Raw genomic sequence first — 16976 nt, 5'->3', positions numbered from 1 at the left:
TTTTTTTTTTTTCACTTCCCTCCTTAAGAAATAGCCATCTATCATCTCCTTAGCTCGAATGAAGATGGAGTGAGTTTTTCCAGTAACCATTCTAAAACAACTAAGTACAATGCGCCTCAAGTCGCTGCTATCTCCAACTGAAAAACATCAGCCTGCTCATGGTGTTGTATCAAATTGGATCAATAATTTCGAGGAAGGGTCGAGATCATTTTATCAGATCCATATCCTATTTCTTTATATTTCTTTTTCTTTTCGTGCATTGTATTTGCTGCTATGGAATATTTGTTGGCCCCGTACCCCCATTTTATATCTTTTGACATTTTCCTAATGCAATAATTCCTAGGAAAAACAGTGCAATTCTCTGACTCAGTTACATATTGCACGATGCTGTTTCTCTATTACTACATCTTCCCATAACGTCTCCTACAAAACTCATCCGAGTCATATGCCTCCAACTTGATTACTAAGGTCCAAGCAAGAGTGAGTCCATTTCCACCATGAATGCCTTCAAAAGCACATATTTCATGCCAATTTACATAATTACCAGCCACGTACTTCAGAGTAAGCACAACACTTGCAGACTCAGTAACCATAGCGTTCGTTTAAGGATGTCCGCCCATCACCTGTTTGTCCTGCATAAAGCATAAAGATGATATAATAATTAGACCACCTACAAATAAAAGTACGGAATACTTGGCACAGCTATAGAGCAGACTGCTTACCTTCCGGGGGTACCCAAGATTCATAATCTGAAGTACCATTGAGAAATGAGGGCTTCTCAGGACCTAGCACCCTCTTAGGCTTTTTGTCATCCCGACTTGACTGGTTATCCCCCGAACTATCTTGGCCTTCATATTTCTCCTCATCATCTGGTGCACGATAGCCCTTTTGGTGCTTTAACAGCAATGCCACAGCATCCTCTGCCATCACAGTTCCTGAAGAGGAGGATGTCCATGATTGAGGAGCACTGCTGTCGCCACCTTCAGGTTTATCAACTTGCTTCCGTTTCCTTACAATCAAACCTGGTGCAGCACTTTCAATCCCAGACACCCCCTTTGTGTTTGTTTCCTCCTCAGCACTCAATATTTTCTTCCTATCTTTGTAGTCAACAAAATGATCAGGCTCATGAAGATCCAGTGGTGCTACTTGTTTGGCCACTTCTATCTTTCTATCCTCTATAGCCCCAAGCCATTGGGGCTTCACAACAGTATATACAGCTGTTTTGCCTTCAGTTGCATTGCTGACAATCTTGGCAGCTTCTGGCTTCTTGCTTGACTCCACAGTTGCATCTGTAGTTCCCTCTTTCAGCACGGAGCCATTAACCCGTTTCTCTGGTTGACTCTTTTCTTTTGAACCCGTAGGAAGTTGCTTCTTAATGTCAGCTGCGGGAGTTTCTGATTTGTTGGGCTTTTGCTCTTTTGCTTTCAAATCCCTTTTATTTGCAGCTTCTCCAGTTGGATCAGCAATCTTCAACAAGTAACATATCCTATCCAGTTCTGACTGGAGAGCTGACTGGTCCTTCTCAAGTTGCGTGGTTTTATCAAGCACTGACAATAAGAAGATCTCAGAAACAAAATAACAAGATGATATGCTCTCAAGCATTCAACATTTTTGTTTATAGGTAAAATCAATTTTATTGATACTAAAATAGGCATAACCTTAGTACACGAGAAGTATACAAGAGAATTCACGTAATTAAGAAAGCATTCACTAATTACTGAAAGTAAATGCCAAATACCCTTTTTTTAAAGTAGATGCCAACAATGAAACAACAAAAAACATTTGCATCACATTTCAGTAATAATAAGATTAATCTATTACTTGGACATGATAGAGGTCAAATACACATGCATCTCTAAGTGCTTTGAAATCTAGGCTTAAAGTTGAACAGAACTCATGACACAAAAATTTGTAAATGGCCCACCGATTTTCATAGGTAACACGTGAACATACATACATCAAGCATCATTAATTTCCATATTTGTTAACTTACATCAAGCATCATTAATTCCCATATTTGTTAAACAGGTCCGCATTGATGCTACCTACATTAGTAATGCCTTCCCATCATGTTATCCCTTGACTGTTCCCTTATCACATACAAATGCATGTGGAGAATGATATATACACCTTCAGATATGCAAGCATACCATGACAACACAAAACAATAGGATTCTTCTTCCCAACAGTAATGCATTCAAAATCAATTGACAAATCCAGAATACGATATCTTACCTAGCTGAGATGAAAGCCCTGACATGTAAGCATCAAGTGCATCTCCCGCTTCAGTTTCAACTGTAGTTTGTGATGCCATTTTGTTCTTTTCAATTGAAAGCAACTTTTTATTCTCTTCCATTTCCTGTATTATGGCATCTCTCTTATCAAGAAGAGTCTCAGCAGTTTCAACAGATTGGTTCTCACCAACTTTTTGACTAGAAGCCTTCTTCTTTGTCCGATCATAAAATTCGTCCTCATCACTGACCAAATGAAATAATTTTTTCTTGATCAGTAAATCAATTTTCTTGATAGAAATAGACATTGCCCAGGTACACGGAACATATAATTACATGCATTAACAACAAATCCAATTTGCATGACCATCATAACCATCATCGTTGTTATTGAAACTTCAAGAATAAAACTATATTATATCCTCTGGAAGTTCATATATTTTGTTTAGGAAAAGAAACTGAAATATAATAACACTAAATTAATCTTAAAGTCTCCGTTTAAAACAGAGCATTTGCCACAGATAAAATACCTTGAATATTCTTCATCATCTTCCGTGGCTCCTATCTTCTTACCACGAGATATCTTTCCAGTACGTGCACCTATACTTTCCTGGATACTATCATTCAGTGTCTCCTCCAAGTTTTCTAGTTCTTCCAGAATCTACATAAAATTGTAAGTACAATGTCAAGATATGTGTCCACTATCTCTTTCCAAAAAACAAAAGAGACTAATCCTCTACCCAACAAGCATAAGTTTTGAAGGTAAGAGTCATGCTTGTTTCAAGGTGTGCCTAGGGTGCGTTAAAAAATTGATTTCTTGGATGCATACAGCCTATCACTAAGTTTACAACCACCACCGATAAAAAGAAATGTAAATTTAAGTTTACAACCACCATGATTGTATTAAATATAGAGTTTTACCTGTGCAATCCTTTGCTCATTCCGAGCAATTTGAGTCTGTTGCCCTTGTGTCAAACCACCTTGAGCAATGTCTTTAACACGGATGGCGTCTATTTCCTTTTTCATATGAGCAATCTGCAGCCAGTAAAGTGAATGTGTACAAAGGCATAAGCACCAATACGAGTGTGAAAACTTAATGATATAAAACATAAATTGGTAGTAGACCATTCTATTAGACTTGATTTATAAATCACTAACTGCTCCAACACCCTAAATGAACACCCATCAAATAGTTTCCTTACTGGTTCTTGAAAAGGAGGTCATGTGTACTTACAGGAAAAGGAGTCTAAGCTTAAACAGAAAAATATCATTATTTGATTAGACATGGCCTAGTTAGAAAGCATGTTATCAGAATCATGGCACTTGCCTTTTCCGTTCTTTTCAATATTTTGCCACGGGTTTTTTCCTGCTTCTCTGTAAGCTGTCCTTTGTATGTCTGCCAAGTTACTTCATCACCAGTATCCTGAATATACACCAAAATGTATCAGTGAATGCAGAAAACATTCAGAGTAAATTTTCATCAAAAGAAACTGATTCCTGCATTTCAAAAAAAAAAAAAAAAAAGTCTATAATATTTCAAGAAAAGAAAGATTCTATCCAAGTCACATCTGATAAAAGAACTGACTTATCAATAAATATATAAATCTGATCTGAGACGTGACCATAAAGCCCCACAAACCTCAATTTCTTCGATTGCATCCTCTCCCATACCCCATGAGATACCATCAGCAAGAGATGCTTCCCGTCTTGCTCGTTGAAGAGAAGCTTCCCGGTCTAGCACCTCTTCTCGAATTTTTGCATCTCTTATAACTTTCAAGTCCCTCTCCTATAAAAGGGAAAAAATCAACCAAAAAAGGGACTAAAGCAAAGGGAATGAAAATGAAAACAAAAGAGCGAGAAGATTATCTAAAAATTTATAAACAAAAAAGTGTAAATAGCCATGAAGATGCCATGCAAAATGAAGGTTAAACAAAAATTACATCAAAATATTTTTGTGGAACACAATTGTAACATCATCAAACGGAATAAAAATGATAGTGAAGGTTCATGATGACTCATTTGTTGGAAGTGTTTGCAATTATCCGCAATCCTTGAATTCCTCTTTGATAAATGCTGACTTCAGTCTATTTTTATTGGTTCACTTTTCTAAGGTTTGAGAATTTCATATTGTTAGAGCACACTTGTTTGTAACGGACTAAATTTCCAGGACTTTCTACTTTCGGTTGTAAACTCCAGTTAGGTACTTCTCATGTATACTCCGTGTACTTGGGCTTTGCCTATTATTGTGAATAATCTTGATGACCTATCCAAAAAAAAGGGGAAAAACTCGAAAAACGGATGCTTACCACAATACAATATTTCCCAAATGGATCTTCATCTAGATTATGAGAAGTTAATGACAGAAACAGGAGAAATCCACAATTTTTTAATTTATTTATTTATTTTATCAGTAAATAAAATTTTATTGATCATAAGGATAGGCAAGAGTCCAAGTACACAGGGCAGAAATGTACAGCTATTCATCAAGAAGAGGAAGACACTTGTCAAACATGAATAATGCACCCGCCTACATATAAGAAAACACATGGTGCTATTGATGATAGTTTGTGCTTTTGTTCCTCCAATTCCAGATGGAAACTCCAACATACTCTTCTTTAAAAGTAGGGACACTAACATACTCTCTCGTATGTGAACACAAGGGATACATCATATCCAAGCACAAAAATAGCAGATCATATCAGAAATTGAACGATATTAAAATGTTGGCATTGAAATCTTACTGGCAGCATCAACTCAGCCGGTCCTTGGAAAATGTACAAGCGAGATGAACTATACAATTAGAAAAAAAAAAAAAAAAGGGGGATGATCAGAACCATATACCAATAAATATTTAAAGAATTTAAGAATGATAAACATCAATACCTTACGCCTCTCTATCTAAACCTATCAATACCTTATACCAATGTAAAAGCCATTAATAACTATCAAAGAAGTAAGTTCGAATCCCACTGGGTGCAAACAATCTCTAGGAGCCATCGGATTAGGGAATTTTCCCCTTGAATTACCCGAGGGTGCACTTACAGGAAACTCCTTGCCAAGGGACTGTGCACCCTCATGATTAGTTGGGACATTGTTACCGAACACTCGGAGCCAATAAAAAAATAACTACTAAAAGAAGCAAAGAAGAAGAATAGCACAACAGACTGTCAACAATACAATAAATAATGTAATTGTAAACAATAATTAGTACCATGCAGTCCAAGTTCCATGGATTTTGAAATTTCATCTAACACATGGACTACCCATGCAAAATGCCAAAAACTATGGAGCCACCAAGCTAAATCATTTCTTAAAATATTATGAGTTACCCATCATGATATTATTATTTAAGATATCGAATATAGGAGAATCTTTTTTTTTTATAAGTAAATCTAGGAGAATCTATTACCAATGCAGATGCTTTTTTGATCGGTAAAGAAAATCTCATTGATCATAAGAATAGGCAAGAACCCCAATATACGGGACATATACAAGAGCATCACCTATGCATGCTAGTTTAGATCTATGCAGATTTTACTAGCACAGACCAAATGGAAGAGAATCACAAGAAAATGTCTAAAAACAAGAATAGACTGAAGTATGTATAATTTTTCTTTACAAGGAAATTTATTCAAAGTGCAAAGGGTTGGAACCCATGTACAAAGGAAGTATACAATAGAAGACACCCAACAGAAATTTATATAACGAAGTTAAAACAATTGGGGAAAAAACACTCACTGGCCAAACCGAATGACATCACCAACATGCAAGTCCACATAAACATTTTTCTTAACCTGATTAAAGGGGGGAAGGAACACTGGTTAGGTAATGATATCACCAATCGACAATTATCGCATGTCACAACAAAAAATGTTTTTCATGAAAAAGCCAGCAGGAAAAGAGGTGAATTATATGTGTGCTACCTTGTGTCACAAATTAACATATTCTTAGAGATATCTTATAAGTTTCATCGATAATTTGAGAATGTTATCAAATAACAAAACCATAAACAAATAAATTGAAAGTTTAACCTCAATACATTACCATAGTTTTTAATATTTTTAGAGATAAGAAATAAAATAATGCAATTGAAGGGCAAAAGGTTTCGAGGTAATACCTGACTCTTGTTAATGAAAGTACCATGAGTACTGCCAAGATCATAAAGATAGGCATCACCACTTCTTTTAAACTGAAGAACTGACAAAAAGAACATATAGGTTACCTCTATGAAACTATGGGAACACCATTAAAGGTTAAAGTTTGTACAAAAAGCTCTATTGAGCAAGAACTTGTTCATATCAATAACATAAGGAAGCAATTTGTAATCTCTCTGGGCTTCCACATGTATGCATATCTTTATGATATTAAATTTCCCACTAAAAAAAGGGACAAAGATTTGGCAGTAAGAGTCCGAGTCCTTAAAAGATCTTATCACACGCGTCCATAAGTTCTAGGATATCAGCAGATATTAGGAATCATGTGCCAGGGGCTACTGCATAAGCTGGGAAGCTAGCCTAAACCCAAGTTTCATTCTTGAACAGGAGTAAAAGCTAGTTCATAGAAATAGTGCAAAGCACAAATCCTATAATCACTGATAAAGAAAAAGCAAAGCACAAATCCTATAATCTCTTACTGAATCATAAAACACCGCCCAATTTGGTATAAGAGGGGCTGGTTACAAGCATTAGGGAAAATCATTTAAACAGAACCAAAAGATATCAACATCCACACGCTTACTTATATTACCAATAAGGAGTTACGTACCCACACACACAAAAGCTTGAGCTATCATAGGAATTGCTCTTATGATGAGTTTTAAGGTTTAGTTCATATGAAATTGAATCTTGGAAAAGCAAAGAAAGCCAAATTAAAGAGAAATGGGCAGAGAAGATGACAACAAGGATTACCCAGCTACATCCAAACAAAACCCACTTCTTAGCCACCGCCAATATTTTTTATTTATAACATCTACAAACTCCAGAAAATCTCTACCACTATCCAAGTAAGACTCAACGTGAAGTCCAAAATCTAATTCTCATGATATGGAAGCATTTTCCAGCCACGTTAGCAACATGCTGAAGTAGTATATCCCAATTCAGCATTTACTTCAAGAAAGCACACCCAAAGCCATTTTTTTTTCAATGTTTAATTTAGCCATAGAGAAAAACAACTTTAAAAAAAAAAAAAAAGGCAAAAAAGGTAGTACCGGCATGAAACCGAGAAATGGTCGGGTGCTCAAGTACAAAATCGCAGAGATCCACACGTCCAAACATGTAAGCCCCCTTTTCATGCCTGAATGAAATCCACAACAATAACACCGAACAAATACATAATGAATAAAAACTTAATCAAGTGCAAGCCCTGTATTTTCTAATCGGAGTTAGATATAGATTCAATGCTTACACATGGAATTGATCGATGATAGAGCCGTCCTTGAGAATCTCAAGGTAGAACTGGTGGCATGGAGCTCCGCTCCACGGGGGAATTATGTAAGGAGGGGGCGCAGCTTTAGCACTCTGATGCAATGGAGATGGCTCCGACGTTGTTTTGGAACTGTCATGCTCAGTCTCGGGTAAATTCTCTACAGGTTCTTCGGCCGTATCGGGTTCTGGCTGGGGTTGGGAATGTGTTACAATATTATCGGTTTGGGGTTTGGGAGGAGGTGGGGTCATGGTGGCTTTCATCGGTTCGCTTGAAGAAGAAGAGGTTTGGGTTTCGTCCAGGGTTTTAGGTGGTGAAGGGGGATCCATGGCCATGGTCATTGTAGCAGAGCAGAGAGAGACACAGAGACAAACGACGACAATGAAGACCACTGAATAACGGCTGTAAACTTCGCAAAAGGGCTGATCCTTGGATCGAATTTTTTTTCGGCCTTTTCTAATACTGGGCCGGGCCTAAAACTTTATTTTTCCCGTCAGCTCGTTAAGCCTCTCATTCGTCCATCCTGACTGATCGAGCTTGTCAGGGTGCTACCCAGATAGTGCGGGGTAATCCTCTTTCTGCACCTATCTCCGCATGGGGTGGGTTTTCATCCCATTCCCACATTCCGCACTGCTAGGAGGATGGGGTTGAAACCAAACCAAACCCCCCCCCCCCCCCCAATGACTCATAAGATCTATAAATTATTTTTAATCTAATTTTTTAAAAAAAAAACTCAAATTATAACATAATTTAAATTATAAATGTAAAAGAAATATAAATTCATTAGAGTTTATTTTAAATTGACTTGGTTTTCTAAACCAACTTTTATATAAGAAACAAAGGTAATATAATAATCATACTTAAGTAATACGAGACTTAAGCAATATGACTATTATATTGCCACTTCAGTTCCATATTGCTCAAATATGACTATTGGATTATCTTGGTTAAGTAAATCCTACATTATTTAAGTATAACTATTGTATTATCTTAATTTCCTATATAAAGGTTGGCATAGGAAATCAAGATAATTCATTAATTGATTGATTTCAAGTTTTTAACAAATTAAATATATCTGTATTAACTGACTATTGCATTAAAAATATAATTTTCGATATTAAATAAGGGAGGGGTGCAGAGCATGGGGTGTGCGGGGCGGATGAGGGTAGGGTAGCGGGGGGTGGGCCCCTACTGCCCATCCCCAGAGCCCGCTGAATACAAGTGTGTCCGTGTCTCTCCCCCTCTAAGTTGAATAAGTGAAGAACAAGATCGTCATGGTGAATTTATCTTTTCACTCCATTTGCCCAGGAATTGAACTACATCCTACCACCGTTTCATCATCTGAAAAGGTTCAGGCAGCTTCTCTTGGTTCATGAGTCTCCGTTTCATATCTATTTTTTTTTTTCCTCTCTTTTTTTCAGGGTGCAGTTATGCGTGAATTGTGCATATTTTTGGTGATTCGACACTGGTTTGGTTTAAAATATCCATGAGGATGGATAAATTGCGCAGTGTTGGCGAACCTGGTTGCTGCTTTTGACACTGGCTAGGTTTCTGAACAGGAGGAAGGGAAGGAATTTTATTGGAGGAGATGAAAAACATCACGTGAGCATTGTTGCGTCACTCGCCCGATTCTTACACATGGAATCCTCCGCTTGGTAGGTGCTTTATGCAAACGCAGACTGACACGATGCTGCTCTTCGACTCTTTTTGGGGGCATTAAGCGAGATTGGGGGCTCGAAGCCTTGGGACATTGCCTGGTTAGAACTCTACCAGCTTTTGTGGGTAATGGAAACCCCTCCACTCTCATTTCAAAATGCATCATAGAATCAGGTCACCAATGCCTGAAAGATTACAAGGCGGAAGTTGCATTGAAAGTGTACCAGCGCAAGGTTGCCCAAAAGTACAATCCAATACGTTTTTACGCATCTCAAAGCTTTGAATGCTTCGAACTCACCAAAAGATTCAGCTTCACGAAGAAACAGGTGGTCTTTTCGTTAACAGAAACAAGTTCGGCTAACTACATTGTGTTTCACATGGGTGTTAAGCTGAATCATGAATCTGTTGAATGTGTGCAAGTCAAGCAACAAATTAATGGTAAAGTTTCTGTTGTACACAACCGTATGAATTTGTTGCTCTTTCTGTGTCTATAAGAGATGCAATGTATCGGCATCTCCAATAAGTTTGGTGTTCTTTCTCGGTTTCATAAGACAATTTATCATCTTGAGCTGCGCAGTGGTGTCCGACAAAAGCAAAGAACCATAATATACTGTTCCAATAACCAAACAGGATCACATTTACAAGAAACACAATTCAATGAACCAACTAAACCGTTATCAAAGATTTCAAATAACAAATACGAAGCAGACAGACATGTTGATTAGTTTACGAGGTGGGAGGGTTTTGGTAGAGGGATTGCACTTTGGATTCTAACAAAGACGAGTACTTATCGAGCATCGAGATGACAGCTTCAAAATCTGTCACTTGCCGCTCTATTTCACTGATCTGCTGGACGTACTCGTCGAAGCTGCTGCTCTTGTTCTTCAACTGCTCCACGAATACTCTCAGCCCAGAGGCCACGTCGCCGAAGCCGTTGTACTCTTCTGCCACTCTCCGATTCATCTTCTCCAACAATTCCAGGTGATTATTCGTACCCTATCCAACAAAATCAAAAGCGGATTTTTCATAATTTCTGTTGGCAACATTCCAGAATTAAGCAATTTGGTAATTTGAACCCTAGAAAATGCGGAATGAGAGGGCATTGAAGATCAAGAAAAGAATAACATCAAGAAAAGAATAACAAAAGGACAGTGCAAATTGAGAGAGAGAGAGAGAGAGAGAGAGAGAGAGAGTACTTGGAGCTCGGATCTGATCATGGTGGAGACGCTGGTGAACAGGTCGTTAAGCGAGTCGGCGAGCTCGTCCTTCCCAGCCATGAAGTTCGCTTTGGACCGTTTGGCCCAAGGCAGAACAACGCGGTACCACTTGTATAGTTGTATTAGCGTCTAGTGATGGGAACGACGTCGTTCATCTGGTTTTGCGATTTGTCTCCAAAACCAAAAAAGGACAAATTGTTATAAACTATCTTGAATTGTATGACCACATTTATCTAGTCGTCAATGCATAGTGTCAGCATAGTACTGCATAATAATTGGCATAGTGAATGGTCGACATATGCAGTGCATAGTGCCAGTATAGTACTGCATAGTAATTGGCATAGTGAATGGCCGACATATGCACAGTACATAGTGCCAACATAGTACTGCATAGTAACTGGCATAGTGAGTTGGCCGACATATGCATAGTACATAGTGCCAGCATAGTGCAGCATAGTAAACTAGCATAGTTCCCTTTGTACGCCTATATATATCGTTGAATTCTTTAAGAAATTCATAAGTTTCATAACTTTTCTGAACTATATATATCTCTCTCTCTCCTTTTAGAAAGTTTTATAACAAATCTATCTCTCTCTTTCCTTTTCGATAGTTTTATAACACGTTATCAGCACGAAAGTTCTGACGATCTTGAAGCTAATAGTCTTTTACTTCAAGTAAGTCTTTCAATATATTTTTGTAGTTTTTAAAATGAATATGAAATATTAAACATACTTATGTTCCTGATTTATATATGTAGAAAATGTCAAATCTTACAAAATTGGAATTCGTTGCTCTTGACATTTCTGGGAAAAATTATTTATCTTGGATCCTTAATGCTGAGATCCATCTGGATGCAATGAACCTGAGAGATACAATTAAAGAAAGAAATCAAGGGTCCCTGCAGGACCGTGCTAAGGCAATGATTTTCCTTCGGCACCATCTTCATGAAGAATTAAAAACTGAGTATCTAACAGTGAAAGATCCACTTATTTTGTAGAATGATTTAAGGGAGAGATATGAACACCAGAAAACTGTAATCCTCCCAAAAGCTCGTCATGATTGGATGCACCTGAGGTTGCAAGACTTCAAGAGTGTTAGTGAGTATAACTCTGCACTCTTTAAAATTAGCTCGCTATTGAAATTATGTGGTGAAAAAGTCATTGATGATGACTTGTTAGAGAAGACATATACTACTTTTCATGCCTCGAATGTGCTCCTGCAGCAGCAGTATCGAGAGTGAAAGTTCAAGAAATATTCTGAACTTATATCTTGTCTTCTACTAGCTGAGCAAAATAATGAGCTTTTATTAAGAAATCACCAGTCACGTCCTACTGGTTCTATATCATTCCCTGAAGTGAATGGTACTAGATTTACATTATTCCCAGAAGCGAATGGTGCATCTTTTCAAAGAAAAATAGGGCGTGGACGTGGTAAGAAAAACTATAGAAGTGGAGGTCCTAAAAGTGACCACACTAAAAAGGAAAATAATAGATATACACCGTACCACCAGAAGTGGTTCAACTCAGAGAAGGGCAAAGGTCCCCAAAACAAATTTTTAAAGAAAGATGAAGATGGATGCCATAGATGTGGTATGACTGGACATTGGGCTCGTATCTGTCGTACAGATAAGCATTTGGTTGACTTATATCAAAGAAAAAACAAAGAAATTTGAAACAAATTTTACTGAACCATCATATGCTTTAGATTCTATAGATGGAGAAGATATTACAAGTCTTGATGTTTCTGATTTCTTTGAGGATTCTAGTGGTAGAGTTGATCATGAAAGTGTTCCTTTTTAATTAATGTATTACATTTATCTTATTATAAAATATTTTTATATTCTGCAATGTTTTGTAGTAATGAAAGTTTTATTTATTCTTTTATACTTGTTATAAATTATTGATGATATGATTTATCTGAGAATGGAAATGGAGCATCCCTGAATGATCGCCCTAAATCAATAATTTTATTGAGTATCTCATATGAGTGATACTTGTACCAAAAACTCATTATGATTTATGCACCTGAAATTGCATAATTGAAATTGTGGAAAGAATATATATTTGAATGAACGTCTCGAATGTGCTCCTGAAGTAGCAATATGAAATGCAAACGTTCACAATATATTCTAAATCTGTATCAATGACTGAGCAAAATAATGAGCTTTTGATAAGAATCATTATTCACGTCTTACTAGATCTACATCATTCCCTGAATTGAATGATAATGAATTTATATCATTCTATTCCCTGAAGTGAAAAGAATGATGTGTTTCATTCAAAGAAATTAAGAGATTGGACGTGATAATGAATATCTTTTTGGGCCAGAAGCTCGTATTGGAAAAGTTGTAAGCTTTCTCTTTGAAATGATATTATACAAATTATTGAATCAAATATTATGATGCATCAAAGGTGATATGATATTTGTATCTTTTCATGGTTATCTTGATCATCCAAAATCAATTACAATAAGTCGAATGATTTTCATATGGACGTCCATAAAAGAACCAGAAGATTTTTCTACTATAAAGTTTTACCACCAGAAATGAAAAGAAAAATTTGCTTGAAGCAAATAAGATGAAATTATTCGACGTTATCTTGATTATCATAAGTGAACCAGAAGTTCAGATAATAATTAAATTTTGGATACAATAAGATAAAAATGTCTCATATTCTAGCTGCTAAAATCCCAGCGAGGATTGAAGTCCCTGTAGGACAATTAAGAAATTCCAGAATCTAAAGACATGTATAAAGGCATGTGAGACTTATCGATACAAAAGATAGAGTATCTCAAAAGAGAAATGCACAAATAATTTGGTGCTCTGGAAGAGGCCATACCCACAAAACAAGTAATAAAGTTCATCTAAATTATCTGTATAAAATTCTCCTATATAAACTCTTGAAGAGTACCTCCTGAAGAGGTTTTTCATGAAAATGTCTTCTCTTGAAGAGGGACAGGTACCTGAAAATAACGAGATCTCTTTACATTTCATGAATAATGGAGAAATTATGGATAGAAATAAAATTGTTGTCGACAATGTATTTCCATCTGAGATGACAATTGACATTACCAGAAGTAATGATGAAAGTGAATCAATAATCGTCAAAGAATACGACGTAAAATATTGGCCAAATTTGAAAGAAACAATTCCTGCAGAATTGATTCACTAGTAAAATATGATGCATCGGGACTTGAAGTCCAAACACCTAAAGAGGTGATGCTTGTTGAATGTCAGTGAGTATTTATGGAAAGGAAATAAAAATGTGATATATAAATTACGAGTCAGTTTCTCAATTCCTGCAGAATTGATATCACTAAGTAAAATGTGATAAATATGGACTTGAAGTCCAAACATCTAAAGATGTGATTTTTGTTAAATATCAGTGGATATTTATATATATGATATAAAAAGTCTGAAACTTTTTAATATGAAAATGTGATATAGAAATCACAAGTTAGTTTCTCGAAGAAACAATATTGATATGATTTTAAAGTGGTTGAAATCATATTGAGATTTTTATTAGCTTGAAAGTTACCGAGAGTTTGGATATGCATGATTAACTGCAAATTTATATGGATCATTGGATCATAATATATATATGAAAATCCCTGAAGGATAGAAAATGTCTGAAACTTCTAATATTATCAAGTTTCAAAGATTCTTATATGATCTAAAGCAATTCAAACGCAAATGAAAACAAGCTATTATTGCAGTTTATATATATGATTTAAATGTCATTGAGGCTCCAGAAGAGCTCATAAAAACTGCACATATTTGAAATATAAATCTGAAACCCTTGCGGCTTCAAGGGGAAGATGGATGATGTTATTAGTCATGAAATACCATCTTTTAATACAATTAGTATTTCAGATTCATATTATGGGTTTGATATGAAGTGTGCATTATTAAAGAAGAAATAAAAGGGAGCACACAGAACATCTACCAAAAGATAGAAACATAAATATGAATATTTGTGAAATATTATTTTATTATCTTGAAGCAAGAATTACAGAAATTTGAGGCACTTTGCCTTATTCTTTAAACGCTCTTATTCTTCAAGAATCTGCATGTCATCCCTATCTAAAGGTGTGGGCAATCGAAAATAAGATTTAAGCAATGATTTTAAATTCCTATTCTCTTGCTTTATTGATTCTATCTTCATGTTGGACTCCAGAAGAAGTCGCTGAAGTATAGCAATATTCTCGTGGAGATTGTCAACTCCACAAGTTCTGAATTGCAGTCGCTGAGAAAATGCGATAATGGATGATAAGTATCGGGTACCGAAACTCACAAGCTCATAGATAGCTTCATTATCTGACCTATGAGTCAGATCATTATATTGCATAATAACACCTGTGGTAGAAGCAGGAACAGCTGATGAACGAGGTGCAGAGTACCTCATATATTGGCCATGAGAAGATCGCTGAGCCATTGTAGGATAAGAATGCAGAAAAAAATTGCAGAGTAAAAATGCAATATGATTACAGAAAATTGAAGAAGATGAGATGCGAATGAAAATGAGTTGAATATCTCTTTTATAGAGAAAATTATGATACAGCATTTCTCGTGAAGCAAGAGAAAAGAGACGAAATATAGCTTCATAGCTCTGCGACGCCTGACAGCTGCGGTGCCTGACACCTACAAAGGAGTTGAAAATCCGCGGTGCTTGTCTGATCTTAAAAGGTTGGCCACTGTTTTTATTAAAAAATGAGGTTAGCGGTTTAATGTTGATGAATTCTCCACTAACTGTGTTATTTACAAGAATTCTAGAAGAGTACAACTCTAAAAGAGTAGTGATGGGCATAAAGATCCAGTTATGATTATTTTATCAACATGGATCAAGTCCACAGTTAGTTGGATATACAGATGCGAGTTATCTTTCAAATACACACAAGAAGATCATTGCAATTCATGAGAAGAAAGTTGAAATTGATATCAAGAAGGTACGGTCAAGTAAAAATCTGGCAGATTTATTCACTAAAGCATTACCAACTGCAACATTTAAGAAGATTACACAGAATATTGGAATACGGAGGTTTGAAGACCTGTTATCATGCACTTTTCAGGGGAAGTAATGTCTTGAAGACTTGTGCTGATTGTACTCTTTTTCCTTCGCTAAGGTTTTATCCCACTGGGTTTTCCTTTGCAAGGTTTTAATGAGACAATCTTAAAGCACTCGGCGATACACATGAATACTGTACTCTTTTTCCTTCGCCATTGGTTTTTTCCCACAGGGTTTTTCCTTGGCAAGGTTTTAACGAAGCATATTCTTTAAATATGGTCATCCAAAGGGAAAGTGTTATAAACTATCTTGAATTGTATGACCACATTTATCTAGTCGTCAATGCATAGTGCCAGCATAGTACTGCATAGTAACTAGCATAATGAATGGTCGACATATGCACAGTGCATAGTGCCAGCATAGTACTGCATAGTAACTAGCATAGTGAATGGCCGACATATGCACAGTGCCAGCATAGTACTGCATAGTAACTGGCATAGTGAGTTGGCCATGCATATTGCATAGTGCCAGCATAGTGCAGCATAGTAAGCTAGCATAGTTCCCTTTGTATGCCTATATATATCGTTGAATTCTTTAAGAAATTCATAAGTTTCATAACTTCTCTGAACTCTATCTCTCTCTCATTTTAGAAAGTTTTATAACAAATCTATCTCTCTCTTTCTTTTTCGATAGTTTTATAACACAAATAAAATTCTTGATATAATGTTTTTTTATTTTTTTATTTTTAATCTCATTTTGCATGGAAGAAGAGCAATTCTCTCAATTATATGTTGGTGCGTGATGTAAAAAATAATAAATATAATTTTATTTTTATTTTTATTTAATAGTCCTACTATGACCACCGGGAGTGGTATGAGGATTTCTACCGAAAAATGTAAAATACATTTTTTATTTTATTTTGTATTTTTTCAACTATTTTTTAAATCCATTTAAACAGTTTTAAAAAAATTTATAAATTCATTTAAAAATACTTCCTTTTAATAATTAGATAAACATATATCAAAATAAATAAAATAAAATATAAATCGGTAAGTTTTATATGCGGCATCCACTACGTTTTCCTCTATTTAATTGCATCTCCCTCTATGTACTCCCTAAAAGATGTTTATCATTAACGTTTTCCTTGAATGATTGCACAATTACCCTCTTTATCAGTAATGTTAGACAATTTTATAAGTCTTGCGTACTGTACTCTTTTGGTCGGCGTTTACATCTTTTGGTCCCTTCGATTTCGTAAACTAGTGAAATTGAAAATTTTTATTTTTTTAAATTTTTTACCATTATATTCTCAACATTATTTGATATGATATTAAATGATGGAAAAATAAGTGAAATATAGCAATAATTTTTTATTTATTTATTTTTTGAAGCAATTTATTTATTATTAATATATTATTATTCTATCATGAAATAATGTAAAAATAATA

At 35.7% G+C, this 16976-nt stretch overlaps 2 protein-coding genes across 2 annotated transcripts; both read right to left on the bottom strand.

Moving 5' to 3' along the window:
* Positions 1–208: 208 nt before the first annotated feature.
* LOC122302994 (kanadaptin) lies at positions 209–8083 on the bottom strand. Its single transcript, XM_043114511.1, has 12 exons — positions 7635–8083; positions 7438–7523; positions 6349–6428; positions 5970–6025; positions 4973–5021; positions 3871–4017; positions 3559–3654; positions 3153–3266; positions 2762–2892; positions 2236–2477; positions 723–1547; positions 209–632 (listed from the first exon to the last, which is right to left on the bottom strand). Exons 1-12 carry the CDS (start codon positions 7991–7993, stop codon positions 583–585), a joined length of 2235 nt encoding a protein of 744 aa, XP_042970445.1. The 5' UTR covers positions 7994–8083; the 3' UTR covers positions 209–582.
* A 1805-nt stretch (positions 8084–9888) lies between these two features.
* LOC122303442 (biogenesis of lysosome-related organelles complex 1 subunit 2) lies at positions 9889–10639 on the bottom strand. The gene is made up of 2 exons (XM_043115223.1): positions 10505–10639; positions 9889–10304 (listed from the first exon to the last, which is right to left on the bottom strand). Exons 1-2 carry the CDS (start codon positions 10583–10585, stop codon positions 10035–10037), a joined length of 351 nt encoding a protein of 116 aa, XP_042971157.1. The 5' UTR covers positions 10586–10639; the 3' UTR covers positions 9889–10034.
* Between the last annotated feature and the right edge of the window lie 6337 nt (positions 10640–16976).

This window comes from Carya illinoinensis, chromosome 3, assembly GCF_018687715.1.
Source record: "Carya illinoinensis cultivar Pawnee chromosome 3, C.illinoinensisPawnee_v1, whole genome shotgun sequence".
NCBI classification, from domain to species: Eukaryota; Viridiplantae; Streptophyta; class Magnoliopsida; order Fagales; family Juglandaceae; genus Carya; species Carya illinoinensis.
The sequence above is the reverse complement of the archived record's forward strand: the minus strand, read 5'-3'. Positions and strand labels throughout refer to the sequence as shown.

Excerpts from the sequence above, each read along its gene's own strand:
- LOC122302994 (XM_043114511.1), bottom strand. The coding sequence starts at position 7,993 with ATGACCATGGCCATGGATCCCCCTTCACCACCTAAAACCCTGGACGAA. Across the intron at positions 7,524-7,634 it reads ATCATCGATCAATTCCATGT|GCATGAAAAGGGGGCTTACA; the intron begins GTAAGCATTGAA and ends GATTTCATTCAG. Across the intron at positions 633-722 it reads ATCTTGGGTACCCCCGGAAG|GACAAACAGGTGATGGGCGG; the intron begins GTAAGCAGTCTG and ends TGCTTTATGCAG.
- LOC122303442 (XM_043115223.1), bottom strand. The coding sequence starts at position 10,585 with ATGGCTGGGAAGGACGAGCTCGCCGACTCGCTTAACGACCTGTTCACC. Across the intron at positions 10,305-10,504 it reads TGATCAGATCCGAGCTCCAA|GGTACGAATAATCACCTGGA; the intron begins GTACTCTCTCTC and ends TTTGTTGGATAG.